At 41.0% G+C, this 20484-nt stretch overlaps 1 protein-coding gene across 2 annotated transcripts in view; it reads right to left on the bottom strand.

Annotated features, from left to right (window-relative positions):
* Positions 1-12611, bottom strand: part of SNAP25 (synaptosome associated protein 25) — a 45765-nt gene extending 33154 nt beyond the window's left edge. For both annotated transcript variants that reach the window (XM_018566792.1, XM_018566784.1), the window contains exons 1-2: positions 12481-12611; positions 6648-6689 (exon numbers count right to left, since the gene is read on the bottom strand). In XM_018566792.1, coding sequence (XP_018422294.1) covers positions 6648-6689; positions 12481-12552 — 114 coding nt within the window. In that variant the 5' untranslated portion in view covers positions 12553-12611. The remainder of the gene's footprint in view (positions 1-6647; positions 6690-12480) is intronic.
* Between the last annotated feature and the right edge of the window lie 7873 nt (positions 12612-20484).

Here is a 20484-nt window from a genome sequence, read left to right as displayed (position 1 = left end):
CTGTTTAACAAAATGACAAAACCTGATTTCTTTACTCAGTGACTTTTTGTACCAATTTTTGTAAATGGACAGTTGTCTTGCCAACACATCACTCATGCCCCTGCACTTGTCAGCCTGATGCAGCCTAATGTAACAATGTCACATTGAGCAATAGCCTTTCTGATCAAGCTTGAAGCTACAAAGACCCATACATATACAGTATATGTTGCACCTCGAAGATAAAAGGAGACAAGATAACAGAAACGTCCACGTTCACTAACATGGCATACAAAGAGAGAGCACAATGGATCATAAGTGTAAAATCAAACGCATTACTCATGGTAAAACATAAGCAGCCGGCTGTATGTCATGTCTACAGCCCATGCTGGCAACTTTAAAGGAAACGTGTCGTCAGAGAAATACACAAGCCACCATTGCTGACCCCCTTCTGAAATTGCTTGATGCCTAGATGCCATGCTAAGCCTCTGGCTTTACATCTTTCTAAGGGTATGCAGACATGTTTTGTGTTATACCAAATATTTTTAGACTGCATCAAGTTTGAGAATATTTTCTTTGATCTTTGATGGTGCCATGTACTGTATATGGTTTCTGTTTTGTTATGTTCAATCTGAATTACAGTTATAGCTGAAATCCAGCGCTCTCCTCTTCTCCCTGAGGTGCCGGGCAGTCTCTTGGCGTCATCACATATAATGCAGGACTCTAGCCTATGTGGAGGAGGCAAGCATATGACTGTGGCTGGGAGCACCTAAGGCCCCATTCACACTAAGCGACATACCTTTTGGAGCGGATCCGTGCGGCCGGGATAGCGCGACTTTCGGGGTGACGTTCCAGTGACGATCCAGCGACGGTAGCGCGACCTTCACCGTCGGGCTGCATTAAAAAATTGTGCACAATCCGCCGAAAAAAGGGTCCTGTAGAAGCGACTTGCGACTGCGACAGGCGACACGGAGCTGTACATGAAGACAGCTCCATTGAAAATCATTGGCCGGCGACTTCTCGCGATATCGCACTGCAAAGACGCGCGATATCGAGGCGGAAATCCGCTCAGTGTGAATGGGGCCTTAGAGAGGAGGCCTTGAGGGACCGGTTGCAAAGACGAAGAGAGCAAAACAAGTGAAAAAAATTCCTATCTGTCTGTTTATTTGATTTAACTTACACAAAAATAATTGTGGAAATTGACCCGCGCAGCCTAATTTTTTGTAAATACTGTTGTGCTGTCTACCAGCTGGGGTAAAACATATGTGGGCACCCCAGCTATTGACCTGGAACATGTATGCAAAATAAAAGTTTTGTCTCCACTTGGTTACTGTGAGTGTTAGGGTGACAGGAAGGGTGAGTGATCGCAAACAGGGTTAGTATACCTTTAGATGTTACGTTTGTTGATGTGTCTTGGGTTTTTTGTATTGTTTTTTTTTGGTATTCATCAAAAAGAATAAAGGGAAAAAAAAACTCACAGTAAAATGATCAACGACTTGCTGGGAGTCTCAAAGAAATTCAGAAGATGTCTTCTAGCTCCTATCCCATATATAGTTTTTATTTCCTCTTTCCTGTATGCTATTAGTAGTCTCTGTATCTCAAAGGTGACTCAATATCAGACACATAGCACGCTATAATAGTGCTTTCTGTTTCTGATAATGATCCAGTAACACAGTTGGTTACCGTAGCAAAGGTGTCAACATTCACATGGTCCTATGGTAGCATGGTTGTCAAACAGAGGCTTTATAACGCAATGTTTAGACCAATGAATGCAAAATTGCACAAATCCTTCGCTGACCTGTTGACTGCTAAGGAGAGATATCATAAGCTGCTTATTCCCACAGCTGTAAAAGTCTTTAAATCAGAAATATCTACTTTTAAAGAGCTTATTTTAGGTAAGACTGATTGCTTGACAGCACAAAATATTTTTTTTTTTTTTAGCACAAAATATAAGTGATGACATCATCAGCCAGATAATATATAAATATGTTAAAGAGCAGCAGCATGGACATGAGGAATGAGGTACTCTGCTTACAATGTTTTAGGTCTAGCTTTCATTTTAATTTTTCATCTTTTTCATTTTGCAACCATCAGGATTAGTATTGTATTTTATTATGATGAATATTATGATATTATATTTAAATCAGACGTTTACCCCCTTTCACGAAAAATCTCATCAGCATGCAGTGTTGCATGCTGATATGAAATCATCTTACATGCAAACAAATATATTTTTATTTTACGTACACATTTCTTTTTTTCTTCTTCTGGATCCACTCTGGCACAAATTATGTAATCGTGCCCAAGCATTGCATCCTGGGAAGGTTTTATCAGCAGTTTATTGCTGGGAATCTGTAATCTCAGGGAAAGGCATTTTCCTCTCCTGAGATGATGTGGATGGTCACATGTCCTAGTCACATGTCTTCCCTTTTCAAGGAAGTAAAGGGAGATATAATAATCTGCCCTTAGTAAAAATGGTTGCAGTGAGAAGAATGGGGAGGAAAAGAAAAATAAGGTATGCAAAGAATAAAAAGCCGGATCTTCACAAAAAAGATAAATATATGAATGGCTATTTCTTGCAAGATTTAGGCTTCTGGGATTTTTTTCTGCCTACTAGAGGGTGAGTAACCTCAGTAACATTTAACATGACACCAGTCTTCACTGCAGTCAAGATTTAACAAGATCTGCATCTGACTTTTTTCTGAAATTAGCCCACTGCCTCTCTCAGCTATCTGCATAAAGCCTAAAGCTGAACTCCAGACAGATATAAAAGACAAAGAATTAATGCATGTCTACATTCATTAATACATCATTAAATGTATTTCTCCTAATGTAAACAGAGTTAGTACTTGGATTTGAACTGGAATGAGCCTCTTGCAATCCACTGTAGAACAGAGCTCATACTGGGAGAGGAAGAAGCAAAGGAGGAGCTATTCAGGTGTGCTGATGAATGTATTTCCCCTGGGTGTTTAGCTGTTTGCCTAGAGTTTAGCTTTAATGTGGAACTAACCCTAACTGGACAATATTTAAGCCGGGTATACATGGGTTGAACGAAAATAATAAATAGAACACATTCCTCCATCAAATCTTATCAGCATAGATGGATGAATCCCCTGCTGTTTCCCCAGCTGCTGTCAGAATACCCATACAGAGCTAGCAGCTGATTGGTTGCAAGCTCCGTTTGGCCAAGAATTTTCCAATCAGCTCCTTCGATCAGCTGATTGAGGGATGCCGGGTGGAAGGGTGCCGACAGCAGCACCCACGCAGCACATTTCAGATGGTTTACCAAGAACTGGACGAAATTTGAAGCATGGCTTTAGTTTGCTATAGCAGTATCATAAACATGCAGGATTGTACTTTGAGTCCAGAGCAACATGGTAATGCTCCCCCCAGTGGGTGTGTTCCTGATGATCTTGGCTCACAGGAAGTGGGTTGAATAATGCTAAACATCATTTAATTGGAAAGAGAACTGGTACTGGACCACTGAGAGGTGAATTGTGCAGTAAAAGCTGATTTTGTTTTTATTTGCTAGGCTACTTATTTCTCTTTCAATTTAGACTGTAATTGCACTTTAGGTTATCAGTATAAATACAAAAAAAAGTGTGATGGTTCTGGTTTCTAAGTAAAAATAAAAGCTCTAGAAGATGTTGAAATAAACGACCTAGATAAAGATGTACAGTGACACAATGACATGTCCTACGGTAATACAAGACGCTAAGATGAAGTGTCGACAGCCCAGAGACTCATGGACATTATGCAGACAAGACAGGCTTATCATAGTTTAAAAGTCACTAATTAAAAGAGAAAATTCCCAATGAACCAACTGTGTCACTGAATGTTGTGACACAAAAACATCTATTTATAATACTAACCAAATATCACCGGATGGCAGTAGTGATATATAGTTCATTTTACAGAAGGCAGGTGCCCAAACACAGGGTGAGCATCACCGTAAATTATATCTAAGAGGTCGAATGCGCCAACCAAAGATGCCAGTGCATGGGAAAATCACACCCCTGATATTTATTTTTCTTGGCTCCAATTACCAAATCTGCAACAGATTTTTATTAGCATGGTCATGTCTGAATTAGAAAAATGAGAGGACATCTGGCATCTGTTCTAAATGGGCATATAGGGCAAAAACAACAGAAGAGCAGGAGAGAATAGGATGCATTTTGTTTGTGTAAATTTTAGCTTGAGCTTTTAAACTCTCTACGTAACAGCCAATTTACAACAAACGGTAATGAGACACTGAAAAGCATGTAAAAAGAAGCCTAAAGCACTACTTACTGGACAGATATAAGAAAACAGAATAGTTATATGCAATATTTCATGTTTACCCGACTAGAAAGAAAAACTATTAGAAAAAAAAGAAAATATAGGAAAGAGCACTAAACATTCTTTCTAGGGCATAAACTACTAATGAATGGGAAAATGGTTTTCTTACATTTGGAGCCCACATAACTTTAATGAATATTCTCGCAGCCTTAGGGGAATGACACAGTGACCTGATCTGCCTCAATATGTCTTAAAGGAGAACTATGAGGTGAGTGATTTTCACTCATCCTCATAGTTCTAGCCGACATGTGGCAATGAAACTGTCACAGGTCGGCTCACTGGATCAGGAAGTGAGCGAACACATAGTGGCATTCGCTCACTTCTCGATCCTGTCACGGCTCTCTGCCGTGACAGGGGAGGGACTGGATTCTCCCCGCTCCGATCCTCCAGCGCTGACTGGCGGAACAGACAGGGGAGGGGGCGGGTACTGCTGGCTCTGCCTCTACATAGGCAGAGCCAGCTGTCACTCACGCAGCTGGGCGGATCCAGACATAATTGTCGGGATCCGTTTCAGCTGCGGCGTCTAAGTATATACTGAGCTTAGGGTGACGGGAGGACGCTAATTTGTGTCCCTTAGGAGAACTATGGGGGAAAGTAGTTCTCCTTTAAAGACATTCAGGTTTAGGATTTTATGGCTGTATACTGTACAACAGTTGATATGAGCAACAACTACAGTAATGAGTGCAAACAAAAAAAGTGATGAAGACTTCTTGCACTAGAAACCTCTAGTCCCCTCTTCATCTGGCAATGAGTCTGAACTCTGCTGTCTTCAAGTGCTACAGCCCCCAGCAGCATCTTCACATCCAATATACTTCCTGCTGTGTCAGATCCCTGATCAGCCATTGTTCTCAAAGGTTCCTCCCATCAGCGTCTATGCCACTGCTGTGTCCTGTAGTGACATAGGACTGGCAGATGAAACCACAGTGGGTGGCTGAGGAAGCACAAATCTGTCATTTGTGGAAGTGTCAAGTGCTAAAGTCTCTGCCAAAGTCTGTACAGCTTGAAGGCCATGGAGTTTGGACTTGTTGACTTGACTTGAGGTGAGTATTTAGAGGCTTCTATTGAAGGGAGCTTTTAATGCATTTTTTTAAGCAATAAGGTTTCTTGAAGATCATGTAGACCAGCGTTAGCCAAGCTTCAGCCCTCCATCTGTGGTGAAACTACCAATCCCATCATGCATCTGCCTCTGGTAGTCATGCCTGTGGCTGTCAGACTCTTACAATGCCTAATGGGAATTTTAGATTCCACCTGGAGGGCCAAAGTTTGGTTACTCCTGATCTAGGCCAATAGCCACTACCAAAGCTCTGTCTAGAGAGTCTTTAATGGGCTAAATTCCCAAGGTCCAACTAATGCTGTTGGGGCCAAGATGTGACCCTATAGTAACTTATTCTACTACTGCATCCTACCCAGTTCATTAAAGAGGAACTCCAGGATTTTCAAAAGTTAACAGTGGGGCTACTGCAAGGGTTAACTGCTCGTTTTGGTCTAGGGGTGTAAATATAGAAAATATACTAACCTGATCCTTAATCCCACCTGGCTGCTAAAACACCATGGAACCAGCACACAATAATCTTCCAAAGAAATTCAAACTTTATTCCACATGCATCTGTACAAAGCACAACCGCTGACGCGTTTCTTACTCGGCGTTAGTCATAGCTACCACCACCACCACCACCTGGCTGCTAGACCAATCCCTGCAGGCTCTTCTCCTCCGGTCTCCGGCGGTCTAAGCCCTGCTATGGTCCATTCACTTGCATTATACCTCAGCATAATCACAGCTAGAGCGGAGGGGGAGAGAGGTGAGTTGTCACTACTGCAGGATCGAGGATCAGGTAAGTGTTTATTTATTATTCCTTTCCCTAGACCAAAATAAGCAGTTAACCCTTGCATTGCGTGGGGAAATCCTGGAGATCTTTAAATCTTGCTGGTTAAGAGTAAACAATGTAATGCAGTAGTCAGAAAATAACAAAGTACACATCTGTACTCACGCAATTGTCTTTTCAGCTAATATAATTTTGTGTTAGCTAAAAAGGAAATGATTATCTAAAGTGGATTATATGTAATATATTAGACCGCAGGTTATGTAAAAATAGACATTGTGCACAAATATGTGTAAACATCATGACTCACTAATTGAGAGACTCTAAAGCCTTTTACAGATATATTATTCATTTACAAATACTAAATGTTGTTACATGTTTTTTTCCAATCTACTCCAAGATATACAATAACAGTGTAAAAAGCGTATTTAAAAGTGTATCTCGATCAAGCATGTTAATGATGAATAGTGTCTCAGATAATGATTTATCGAAAAAGAAAATATTTTTTCTTACCCCTTCAACATACTGGAGCATTCGGCGGGTGCTTTCCAGTGACTGAAAAAGAAATACATAAATACAGTTACCATAAGTTAGATATTGAAAAAATTAAACAATGTTGCCAATCATTTATTTTCAGTTTGTAACATTATTTTGAACCTGTATAGGTCTGTCAAGGTGGGTGGGGGGAGCAAATGCTTCAGCCACTGAAATGGTGAAAGGACCTTTTTAAATGCTGGACAAGCTTAGGCAATAACGATATAAAGAGTAACTTTTCATGGCACCTGTAGATGTTTATCTGATATCAAAGGCCCAAATAAGCAACAATTTCGTAGATATAAGTTCCAAATTTCCAAAATATCTAAGTTCTTCAATTCTCTTTTTTTTTTTTTAAGCAAAACAGAGTCTCTGAAATAATGCCTCTTTCCCATAATCCCTGTTACCACAGAGTTACTATGGGCTACTAGACTAAGTAGCCAGCTTTCCAGCCAGTGTTGTATTTTTTGGCTACTTGAAAGGCAGATACAATACAAATGAACAATCTTAATTAAATATGCCATGTTCCGTGGCCCCCTGGTGTGCCTCCTGGCTTCCTCAGGGATGCCTCTAAATTTTGTAGTAGTGGGACTGTGATGTGAAGGAGGGAATGAAGACTGATGTGAAGAGGGGTCCTGATGTAAAGAGGGACTTCTGATGTGAAAAGGGACTCCTGATGTGAAAAGGGACGCCTGATGTGAAGGGAGGCTACTGATGGACCTCCTGATGGGAAGGAGGGAAATCTTGATTTGAAGGGGGCACGTCGATGAGGAGGGGGAAACCAACTTTTTTGTGTGTTTTTGCGTGCGGTCCCCCTTAAAATCGATGACATTCTAGACTGGGGTGCCTTGAGATTCTGCGTAACTTTAAAGGGTGCTGTGACTGAAAAAAGGTTCAGAAACACTGTGCTAGACTATAGTCCAAGCTTCATTATAGTACAGTAATAATAAAATGATTTTGACAGATAGACTCTAGTAAAATATACCATTAGATCACTTTGGGCTGGTACACATTTGTTAATTTTGTTATTTTTTTTCTTGAAAATGCTATCATGAAGATCTTTATGCTCACCCAAGCATTCACAAAGCATTTAAAAAGCTGTAAGCAGCTTTCCTGTAGTCCTTAAAACACCCTTTAGCTCCAAGGACAGTGTAGTGAATACAAATCTTAATGGAAATGTTGGCTGTTGACATAAACTAGCTTTTAGAATGCTCCAGATGAGATTAAAACCCAACTCCTGACAAAACTATTTTCCTTAAATTGAGCACTCTTATTTTATTACTGTAATGCAGTCTTGGCTTTTTTTCTACTTTTTTTTATCAGTTAAGTGTCAGAACAAGGGTTAAAAAAAACATGTCACACTATTGCTCTCATATACAAGCACTCCTGTGGTTCGAAATGCCCTACTGAATATTGGTCTAGTCTACATGACATTTTCTGTTGCGTGGTTGATTAGGAAGTTCGGGGGGCATCAGAAAGCTATCCTGCTGCTCATGTGTGAGACTCTCCTACGATCTACTAGGCCAGCCTTTGGTAGAAAAAAAGTGGTATATTTATCCTGTATATGCACCTAGGTAGCATTACAATAAATAAATTAAGAGGGTTCCATTTGCCTTAATGTTTTGTCTATGACCCTGATAAAAAACAAACAAGCTGACAGGTTCTAATCATTCCTCACTCTATACAAAACTTAAAAAATATGTCTTGCGCTTTAAATTTAACAGAACTTTGCTCTCCCAGGTACATGAGTACAGACACTTAGCAATACAATCTCAACTAAAGTGCTGTTACATTTTCCCCATATTTATACAGCACACAATAGAGTACATAGAACCATTTACATCGGTATAAGTCCCTACCACACTCATAAACTGAGCCAGTTTTTGGGAATAGAAACCAAGTAGCCTAACAGCACATGTTTGGGAAGCTATACAAACACAATGTGCCTAGTGTCCCAGATGAGAGTCCAACCAAGGACCTTGAATTACAAAATAAGAGAGCTAACTACATATATACATCTATGCACATAAGCATGATCTTCTAACTGCAGTGGAACTATAAGTTATGTTAGAAATAAACCAGTATGATTTTAAAATGACTTCTGATTCTACAGCGGCTACAGAGCCCTAGTTTTTGTTAACAGCCAAAATATATAAGGAGCAAATAGAACCTGAAAAGTCAGATAGATGTTTAGCAGACTCGTCTCTGGATATGTCCACCTGCTCAACCTGTCACATGTATAGAACTATTCTAGTCACATCAAACAGCTGGGCAGAGACAGATGGAAGAGGAATCAGGTGAGGGTTCAGAAAGAACTGAATGACACACTATGCAGACAATAGTGGTTGTCGGGTGAATGAAAGCCAGACATCTAAGCAAATATTTTTCACTTCAATATAAACCGTACAGATCATAAAACAAACAGGATGATGTGTAACTTTACAGATTTTGACTGATGAGTTATTGCCTGATGATTGTAAGTAAAAAAAAGTGAACAGCCTGGATAAGTTTACTAGACATGTGCACCGGCAAAAATTTGTTTAGTTTCGTTTTCATTCGGATTTTAGCGTTATTTCGTTTTCCGGGATTCGGGTCAGAAAGTCAATTCGTTTCGGGATTCGGACTAGATTCGTTAGCGGTAGTCTGTACAAATTTTTGTTTGTGGCTGAATTTTCATTGCAGCAAAGTGACATTAGAGAAAAAATTTCACTTTTTTACAGTCTGCAGACGAATGGAAAAAAAAAGTGTTAGGTTCCCCCCAATTCATACCAGATCATTTAGGTCTGGTAGGAATGTTAGGAGGGACCCCCCAAATTAAAAACAAAAAAAAGTGCGTAGGGTTCGCCCCAAAATTCAATACCATGCCCTGGTAAATAAACAAACCACACTTTTTGAAAAAATCCTTTAATTGAAAAAAAAAAGTCAATTTTTATTTTGTTTTAAATGGGGGTGTGTGGGACTTCCTCCTAACATTCATACCAGGCCTAAATGGTCTGGTATGAATTGACAGGGAAACTAACGCTTTTTTTTTTTTCCTCATCTGCAGACTGTAAAAAAGTAACATTTTTTACAGACATGCTTTTTTCCCCCCTCTTCTGCAGACTGTAAAGAAAGAAAAAAGGTATTTTTTTCTCTAGTGACACTTTGCTGCAACGAAAATTCATCCACAATAGAAAATTTGGATTCGGAAAATCGGAATCGGAAATTCGGATTCGTTTGCATTCGTCATTTCTGTAATTCGGATATTCGGTCACATCCAAATCTCAGAATTTCCGAAAATTCGTCCGAGTAACGAATCTTTCTGAGACGAATCGCACATGTCTGATGTTTATCATAATACAGTATATAACAAAGTGGAGGCCATGAAGAGAGATCCTAGGGAGTCAATGATTTGAAACTAGGAGGCAAAATAGAATTAGAACTTTTAGAACTTTACTGGCTGGATATTTGACTATCCCAAAGACTCTGTCGCAGTTGAAGCCAGGGTGATGATGATGACAGCCCTATTTCTACACCTTCATATACAAATCTTTGATAACATTACCTTTATTTTCCCCCTCAGCTCAAAGGAGTAACTATATGCATTACAGCCCTTGCAACTGCTATGGGCCTGGAGAGGTTCTGTTGGGATACTCAATGGCTTTATGAATGGCTTTCTAAAAAAAAAAAGCTCTCCCAGTTCGTTTTGTTGTTGTAAATAAATCATGGCTGGCATTGATAAGCAGAAACTACTTTCTGTACATTGATCCACCCATTACCCACCCATTGGCTTAGCTCTGGCTGTTTACCATGCAGCAATGTGAAGAAGAAAGAAACGCCTGTGTGGGTTTTTTGTGTGGCAAAGCTGCTGTCTCTCTGAAGGGAGGAGGAGCGTATAAATGACAGGATCTGCCCTGTGCATTCACAGAGAGCGTTGCATAGTGGAACAGTAATAGTACATCCGAACATTGGCAGACAGGCTGAGCGGTTGCAGATTTATGGAACTACCTGTGATTCCTATTGCAAGAATCAGCAGATTCTTGCCGCAGATAGATGCAGCCAGACCTCTTTTCCCCGTGTGAATAAGGCCTAAAACTCTCACTTATGGCACAGTAATCGCATAATATTTTGTGGGTACACGGACTGCAGTAAATATATGCAGTGTTTACTGTGTGTAGACTTAGGGGGTTATTTACAAAGGAGTCAAAGTCAGGGCTGTAGCTACCATGGGCACTCGCCTCAGGCACAGCTGAGAGAGGGGCGCAGCCAAGGCCGGAATGGCTGCGCCCCCTTGCCCTTGTTGCCATGGCGAGCACAGGGTGCCATTGGCAACAGGGGCGCCAGGCGGCCAACACAGCCCCAGCTTCGTAGGGAGAAGAGAAGCGGCATAGGCTCCAGCTTCTCCTCGGATCCCTGCTGCTCTCCCCCAGCTGTATGGGCAGAGGACTCTGTGTCCTCAATCTCTTTTTCTTTCTCAAAAGGGAAATGTCAGGGGTCTGTTTAGATCCCTAAATATTTCCCCCGAAGCCCCCCAACAGTAAAATAATAAATTCTGGATTCCCACATCCTGGAGGCCTGGGCGCATGACGTCACATACCGCACACGTGTGTTGGGGGGCACAATTTTCTGTTCTTGCCTCGGGCGCAAAAGGAGCTAGTTATGGCTCTGGCTGAAGTATCCAGCCGTAGCTTTGGCTGATCCTTGGGCTCTCTTCGACTGCCCGAGCCCTTCGGTTCAGTCAAACCGAAGGGCTGCTGTACGGGCTATCCACTGTAGCTCGTACAGCAGTCCAAGTCGGCCGAGCGGCTCAGCTGAGCCGAAGGCATATGCTTCAGCTCGACTGAGCCGAAGTGACAGCCGAAGCGGGGTGAACGGCGCGCCGAAGGCCGGCCATTCTCTCTGCAAATGATAGCTGGGCGGAGCCAGCCGTGATCTCACTGCCGGCTCCGCCCAGTTGTAATGACTGATCAATGTCCCCAAATGACCTGGGGACGCTGATCTGCCATTCAACAATAACAACTGGGCGGCCGTGAGGTAAAGGCCGGCTCCGCCCAGTTGTTATTTATTGGCCGGGACCTGCTAGAAGACTCTAGCAGGTCCCGGCCAATAGAAAACAGTTGGTTGGAGCTAGCTGTCACTGTTAGCTCTGTCCAATTGTTTTGTTTTTAACATTCTTTGCATTTCTTTTCTATTCTGCTCGGTACCACGGAGGCACTGAACAGAATAGCCAAGCCGAATGCCGCTCGGTGGCATTTGGCTATTCACTCACAGCTGTATGACCCCTATGTGAATAGGGGCGAACGGCAGCGAGTGAGCTGCCGGAGCTTCGGCTCAGCCAATCCACATGTTGGATCGGCTGAGTCAAAGTCCTTCTGCACTTCGGCTCAGCCGAATGTTCAGAGCATGTTCGGCTGACTGAAGGCAGCCAAAGGCAGCCAATGTACGTCTGATCTCAGCCGATGTACGGCTGAAATCAGCCGTACTGAGCCGGAATGAATCATTCAGCTCTGTTCACTTCGGCTCGGTTATTCACTTGACTGCCTTCGGCAGCTTAGTGAATCACCCTGTTAGACTCTGTTTAACCATAGTCTTTTAAACTATGTTCAATATTCAGCACTCTATAGCCATGCGCACTTTTGACCGCAGTACTTTATCCCTCCACCAGGCTTTCTCACTTTTTGAAAGTCTGGGAGGTTTTCATATTTCTCTTTGCTTGGCTTCTTGTCAATGGATGACCTAAAGTGGATATACCTTTTAATCCTTCCGTGTATGGAAAAATATACCAATGCATGTATTTAAATAGAAGTCATAACATAACACCCATTGCACTCACCTCATCAGCCAGCTGGTCTGCACGCCGCTGCATCTCTTCCAGCTCATTGCGCATGTCAGCGTCTTCTGCCATTGTGACTGGATGTGTGTTTTGGGGTTGGGGAGCTTGAAATGTGCAACCTCAGGCCACCTGTAAAGTAAGACATTTAAAATGTTATACCTTTATGAACACATTTTTATATTTTATTTTAAAATCAATAATCATGTTGCTTAGCAGATGGCTTTATTCTGTAAACAAAGCAATACCTAAGGACAGACTGTTTGTGGGATGTAATGAACATCTAAAATGCTAAAAAAAAATCTACAAGCTAGATCTACAAACTACAATCTATAAAATACAAGCTAGTACTGTAATGGCTGGTGTACTACACACTTAGTTGAAACAAAAAAATAGTCCTGAACATAATAAAAGTAAAGAATATGTATTTTTATATATATATATATATATTCAAAAAAGACAAAAACTAGCTTTCGAGAGTGAACCTCTCTTCTTCAGGTCAGAAGCAATACACAGCTTATACACTATACATTGCTTTCTAAAAACATCTTAATAACTTGTATACTATCTCATGACAAAGAAGTCTTCATTGACACAGATGTCTAGTAGAGGGTTATTTTTTTTTTTAACCCGGCCGTTACCTGCATGACATTATAAAGACAAATGGGGAATATTTTTGTCAATATTTGAATAAGGACAAATATGTGGCAATGCAGATTGTGCTTGACAGCTGTGCTAAAGGTAAACATTAGTGAACAATGTATGCATCTCTGACTGAAGTTCCTGGGGCTGTACACTGCGTTATGGAGTGTTTATATTGAACTGACCTGCTCTATAAATAATGCAATCCCTTTTTGTGCTGATACAATTAACACTTTAGTTATATCTCAATGAGATATACTAGCAGTACCTTCATTGCTTATGCTGTACTGTGCTAAATGAAATGACCACTGTGCAAGGTTTAGTGACGATCATGTTCATCAAACATTTTATTGTTAAACAAAACATAAGAATTCCATGCAAAACTTTTTTTTATGGTTTGCAGTGGTGCTACCCCCGCACTGCAAGGGTTAACTGCTTGTTTCATAAAAAAGTTATACTCACCTGATCCTCAGGGCCAGCTTGCTCTTAGACCGGTCCTTCCAGCTTCATTCCCCATCTAATGCAGCAATCTAAGGATCTAGAGCATCACGTTCAACACACTGTGTATTGGACGTGAGGACATTGAGGAATATACTATCGCTGCCGCATAGAAGGAGATGGGCTGAAGGGTGCAGTGTGACAGCCAGCAGGCTCCAAAGTTTGGGTGAGTATACCTTTTTTTACTTTAGCACTTACACAAACATGAGCACTAAATCCTGGCAGTGCGAAGGGTTGATTAAAGTATTGCCTGGAGTTATTCTTTAAACAATGGTTTTCCAAAAAAGTTTATATGCTGATAACTGTATGTATGTGGTTGACGCATATTAAGACTGTATTCTGTATTATAATTCTTTTTTTTATTTCATATGTCTTTACATACTTTACATACAGACAAAGCTTCTCAGCAAACACAACAGTAATAAGGGGTAGGACAAACTGCAACACTCCCAGTGGGTGCTTCTAACGATCACCTTATATTTACATGGTTTACAACGAAAACTGTTATTGCAAGTGCAGAAGTCCCCCGGCAGTGTTAGATCTCTCCCACTGTCACTTTTGCTTCACAGTTTGCTCAGCATGTGAATGTGTAGAAAGGTAAAAATAACAGTGCAGGCAGTCCCCGAGTTACATACATCTGACTTGCATACGACTCCTACTTACAAACGGAGGCTATTACTGTACAGCAGGGGTAGTTGTAATGCTACTGCGCTCGTGCCGACGAGGTCTGGTTTGTAGTACTCTACGTACATTACAGGAAGTTGGCTCTTGTTAGACGTGCAGACAAGGGGTGCCCACCTCTTCTTCTGTATCCTCATTCGAAAGATTTAATCTCACGTCCTGTCCTTGAGAAAACAGGAAGTGAAAAGAAATCTACCCCTAGAAAGGGAAAAGCACTCCTGTAAGAGTGATCATGGGAAAAAGGTGTCTCCACTGAAGCTTTATCACCAATCCTTGTTTCCACAGCAACCCAAAATTGTCAAAATCCAATTGTCACAGGGACAGAAAGTGAGGTGACATTTTCTGGACAGGGGCACACACAGCAAAACAGACTTTACAGGGGGTAAACCCTTCCCTATGCTATCCAAAACAAAACCAAAAGAATTTGGGCTGGAGTTACACTTAAAAAACTGTACTTGTTTCAACTTACATACAAATTCAACTTAAGAACAAACCTAAAGTCCCTATTTTGTTCATAACCCGGGGACTCCCTGTATGTGTATAGGAAAAAAGAAATTCATCTACATGATACTTTTTTTTTACAATTATTAATCTCTTACAGCCATCACAATAAAAGACGTTTCATTATAATGTTTTTAGTGTTATTTTTAAAATGAACCTTTGGGGGGAAAATAGACATAACTGAGCCCAGTGGGAGATTCCTCCATGCACACAGTTTAGCGTAGATGGAGGAATCTGTTGTACTTTTTCCATCTGACCACAGACAATCTGCAGATAATCTATAGGGGTATGGCCAGCTTTAGCTTATGTCCTTCTCATTCCCTATTATCAGAAACCTATTATGCAGATGCCCATAACACACAACCTTTGAAAATGTCTCCCTTATAGTGGATATTTTATTATACTAAGGTATTTATCTGCTAAGGCAGACAGCAATGTGCAAACTGTAGTAACTTATGGCAGCCAATGAGAAATCATGTTCAATTCAATTCTGATTGGCTGCACTGCACATCACTATTTAACTAGGTATTGAAAATGAATTATATGCAGTCTGTTTTTACCACTGTTTCCATCTCAGGGTAAGCAGCAGAAGATGTCCAGTTCATCTGCAGGGATAAGCTTTCATTCATGCATTATTTTAGATCATGTAGTTCAGAGTACTATGCAGCATGGCAAAGATTAAACGTAATGGAAGCAGAGGATTTATGTGAACACTAATAAAGGAGCTGAGTTCCCCTGGACCAATCACCTAAATGACTGCTCCATGTGACCAGCTGGATGATATGATAAGCACTACGCTTTTCCAGTCACATGATGCAAAGATTAGAACCCACACTGTGAAATCCTTCCTGCCTGACAGTCTTTGAGAGAAGAAAAAGCTTGCTCTCATGCTGCTTAGCAATGACAGTGACTGCGGATTACCTGCTGCAATTAACCTATTTCTAAATGTGAACTGTAATCAATCACGTCCAATTCTTAATACACTCTTCTAATACTTGCCGCGTTGGGATAACGGATTACTGCCACTAAACAATATAATATTTGATTAGGAGATCAGAATTTTTTTTTAAGAAAGTACATTTTATGTTTTGTTCTACATTTCTTTATTAGGTCTTGGATGTACAACATTGACTGCTGGAAAGTTTCAGTTGATTTTAAGACTCTGTAATGTTTAAACAAAAATCGCAGGTATAAAGTTTAGGCACCTACCTGCAGTAGCTTCCAAATCCCTGCCATTACAACCAAATCCTGGGCTGTTCTGATATGTTTCAGTGCTTCCTGATTGTGATGAATAATTCCTACTGGGCACTAAGGCAGCCTATCATAGTTACGGGTCATTAGGAGTGTGTAGAGGTGGGAGGTTGCAGTAAGATCCAAAACTACAAAAATGTGCCTGAGCTTTGCTGCCAGGATTCTGCTGTGGGGTATGCGAGGCTACTGCAAATATGGGCACGGGGCATCTGCAGGCAAAGGCAGCTTTTTTTTTTAAATGCCAGAGTCTCTTTAAGAAACTAAACTCTATCCCACTGTATATAGGAATTGTTTCACTTGACAAAAGATTTGTAGAGCAAAGCAAATACTCATGATAAGCACAGCCCTTATGTTCCAGCTGCACACCACAACATGGGTTAATTGGGGTGCAATTTAAAAGTAATGAACCTGCAGTGCACCATGCTTAGTTGCATGCATTAATGCACACGTTATAAAACAAGTGCTTTACTATACATTACCGCAAGATGATAGTGCGAATGGGCCCTCGATTCCTAATCTCTGTGGCACCAGAAGAAATATTAAACTAACACAAGTAGACTAAGCTGCCATTGTATATCTTTGCTTGTAAGCACTGGCAGTGCAGTGCCACTTGGACACGTCACACCCCTATCCATTTCCTAGTTAAGAGGAATAGTCATCCTCTCTGCCTGCAAATCCAGGGCCTCACCCACCTATCATTAGGTCCAGGCACTGTGTAGGTGTAGATGGGGCGTATTTCTGGCTAAGATCAAAAACAACCACAAGAAGGTTTCCATTTGCATAGCCTTTTCCGGGGGGGCTCTGGCCAGTGCTGTACTTTTATAACTCACAAAGAAAAGGTTATGCTGACAGCACTTTGACATACATGTTCTAATTCACAACTCTTACTTTTGCCACTCTTTGCTGATCAACAAGGTAACCCTAAACTCAGCCATCATCACCATCTCACCTCCCATTGCCAGCCTGAATTCAGCCTACAGCCACACGTGGCAACTCAGTATAAAGATAGCTTACAGGCAATTATACTCACTCACCTAAAATATTTTCTCAGCACTTTTGTAGGCATGCAAAATAATGTACTAGGGATATATACTAAAATGTGTTGTATATTTTTCGGTATTGGCTTTAAGAGTGCATTATGCATGTTTTATTTGTTTCCTGCAGAATTCATACATATAGAATGTTTTGGCAAGTAAGGTTTGAATACATTGTGCTACGGATGTGACCAATCTGTTGTGACACCAAACACTTAGGTGTCTATTTATAAACAATTCACATTATGGCCACAAGATGGAGCTTTAATTCCTATGCTCCTCAGCTCCATCTTGTGGCCATCATGCAGTATTTTCCTTGATGTTACATTTGACCTGGAAAAAAAAATATACAAAGAATGTTCTATTTTCACAGAATAGAGGTTCAGAGATTCAGAATGTGGGTGCAAAATGTTTATAAATAGACCCCTAAATGTGCTTACGTTTTTAGAAATAAGCACCTCTGATACAATGACAGAGAAGGAGACCCAGATTGTAAAAAAGACAACAAAGAACGAGACTAGGGTATCTAGAGATACAATTCACCATATGTAGAATATACAGTACATAGACTATAACTGGACGACATTACGTTTGCTAAAACACTGTGTATCATAAACAACTGCCATATTTTTCTCCATAAAATACTCTTTTGACTTTTCTCTTTTCTGTCATCCTTTTTTTGAGGATATCCTCCAGCCTCCCCTCAGCCACTTCCTGTTTACATTCATTTGTTCCAGCATTGCCCTGAATTGGCTTCCTGTTAGTGACAACGGGGGCCCATGCCTGCACAATGTATGTTGGCAGAATCACTTGTGGTCTCCACCAGGAGTGCATGTGAGGGAGTGACAGCACAGCAGCATGGCTGGGAGACATCTGTCACCAGAAAGTTCCTGAACAAGGACCTTCATGGCAGAATCACCAGGAATTATTTTACTGAAAGCTGCTGAATTTAAAAAAAAGTGAAAACAACCTGTAGAATACAATAAGATATTAAAGCTTGCATTAGATTTGGGTGATTGGTACATCTACTTTAATATTATTTGAGTTGTGGTCATAGGTGTCAAACAGTCAAAGTGGCCTAGGAAAGATCTGTCACAAGGTGCCCATACAATTGCCGATTATCGTAAGATAATCGCGGGTGATCCCGCGATCGTAATATAATCGGCAGGTGTATGGGAATTACACAGCTATAGATCCTCAAATCATCTCTGAATTGGTGTTAAAATGGTCATTCCTTCTGGAGGGTGGTTATTTTTGTTCCTCACTGTCCCTGTGTGTGTTGTAAAGTAGACACCGCTCCAAGCCCGCTCCCGTAATGGACTACAATCTCAATACAAATAAGCTAACTAAACGTGAGATTGTAGTCCATCCCAGGAGTGAGCTTGGAGTGGTGGCTACTTTACAACACACACAGGGACCATAGGCAAAAGTAGCCACCCTCCAGAAGGAAGGACAGCAGCAATTCAGAGACAATTTGAGGATCTACAGCCTTAGTGATATACAAATAAGATGCATTCTTGTTAATAGTTAGGGCACTTGAATTTTTAAGATTTAATTCCTGAGTTTAATGTCACTTTAAAGTCAACCTATTACCTCACACTTTGTAAGAAAAACAAAGGGTCACTTAAAGGAGAATTATGGGGAGAGTGAAATGCTGAACCAACCTATAACACTGAAGCTGTCACGCGTCAGCTCTATTGATCCGGAACGCTGCAGAGTGGTGATTGTCCGTCATCGCTCCCCACAGGGATTCCCCCCTCCCCTTTGCGTTTTTTCAGCACTGATTGGAGGGACAGACGGTGGAGAGGGCGGGCACAGCCTAGAGAGGCAGAGCCAGCTGTCAATCAGGTAGCAGGCTGGATCACGACAATATTGTGGGCTGCAGCATGGCTCTGTACTGTAAGAATATGGTGGACAATATACCGTGGTATGGCAGGAGGGTGCCATACTTCCTTTGATCCCTGAATTCCCTCTTAAATATATTTAGCGTATATACCAGATATACTTTTCAAAGAAATAAAAAAAAAACATAATGACATATTCACTACTTTTTCAAACTGTAGCATGAAAATATTGAACTCAGACAGCGCTCAGGGAATTCTGAAGTGTTTATATTACTAAGTATTAACTCTGTTGATCTCTCACACAAATCCCAAAAGTGAACACAGTTTGTCACAGCCAAGAAAAAAAAGACATGTTAAAGGTCATGTTAATGACAAGAAAAGTAGATATAGATATTGTCTGGCAGACATGTATTCATTTAAATTAATTCCTTATTTGTTTTCTCTTCAACAAAGGAACCTACGTGTCAATTCAGTGCTAAAGCAATTTCGACCAAGTGCAAATATTCTACAATAGGCTGCTTAGGAGATAATGTATGAGAAGTATAAGATGTACAATAAACATAATTCTAAAGTAAATCTCTAAGGCTGGGTTCACACCCGGGCGTTCCAAATAGGCGCGTTTTATGCTCGTTTTTTAAGCACGTTTTTATCACTTTTTTTGTTCACTGAAACGCGCGTTTCGACGTTAGTTTTTTAACCTCCCTGGTGGTATGATTTTATTTAAATTTTTTTCCTTTTTTTCTCTTTTTTTTCGTAAACTTTTTTAGCCTCCCAGCCGGTTCTGCCCCCCTGCGACGCAGACGTTCGCAAGGGGCGGAACCCGGGAGACGGCAGCGGAAGGAGGGCACAGCAGGGATCGCGGACAAGGTAAGACCCACACTGTATTCCTGAGTGTGGCTCGGGGTTACCGCTTTGTTAACCCCGAGCCACACTCGGGAATACCGATGGATACGCGCTGAAATACGCCCCAAAGAAGCTCCTGTACTATTTCAGGCATAGGACGTTTTTCAGCACGACAAATCGCGCTGAAATATACACCCAGGTGGAAACCATGCCCATAGGCATTCATAGAATTTCACTGCTTGAGCGTTTTTCAACGCTTCAAGCAGAGCTGAAAAGCGCCCAGGTGTGAACCCAGCCTAATGGGAGGAGCATAAAGGCTGCTGACCTCTCCTTCTGAAAATGTTACCTAGCTGTCTTTCTGGCCCCTGATTTGAAAAGATAAGAATTTCTGATGTTACACTGGCTTTCCTGATCTACATACTTGTTCCAGGACAGAAATCTAGAAAGAACTAAAGCACAGCATAACACCCAGACAACTAACATTTTCAGGATGCAAGGTCAGCAATGGCCACCCCTTTCTGTTAAGACAGTTGACCACTTCTAAGTTAGAAAAGGTAAATTATTTGTGGACTATTTGAATATATGGGGTTAAATACATTTAAGAAAATGTTTGTTTTTTTAATTCAGAAAGATATAACGTATTGAAAAGCTAATATTTCTCCATTTTCACTCATCAAGTGGAGCACTAGTCTCCAATACACATATTTAATAGC

This window comes from Nanorana parkeri, unplaced genomic scaffold (assembly GCF_000935625.1).
Source record: "Nanorana parkeri isolate BGI_ZX_2015 unplaced genomic scaffold, ASM93562v1 scaffold28, whole genome shotgun sequence".
In the NCBI taxonomy this organism is placed as follows: Eukaryota; Metazoa; Chordata; class Amphibia; order Anura; family Dicroglossidae; genus Nanorana; species Nanorana parkeri.
Note: the sequence above shows the minus strand (reverse complement) of the source record. Positions and strands in the feature narration are given on the sequence as shown.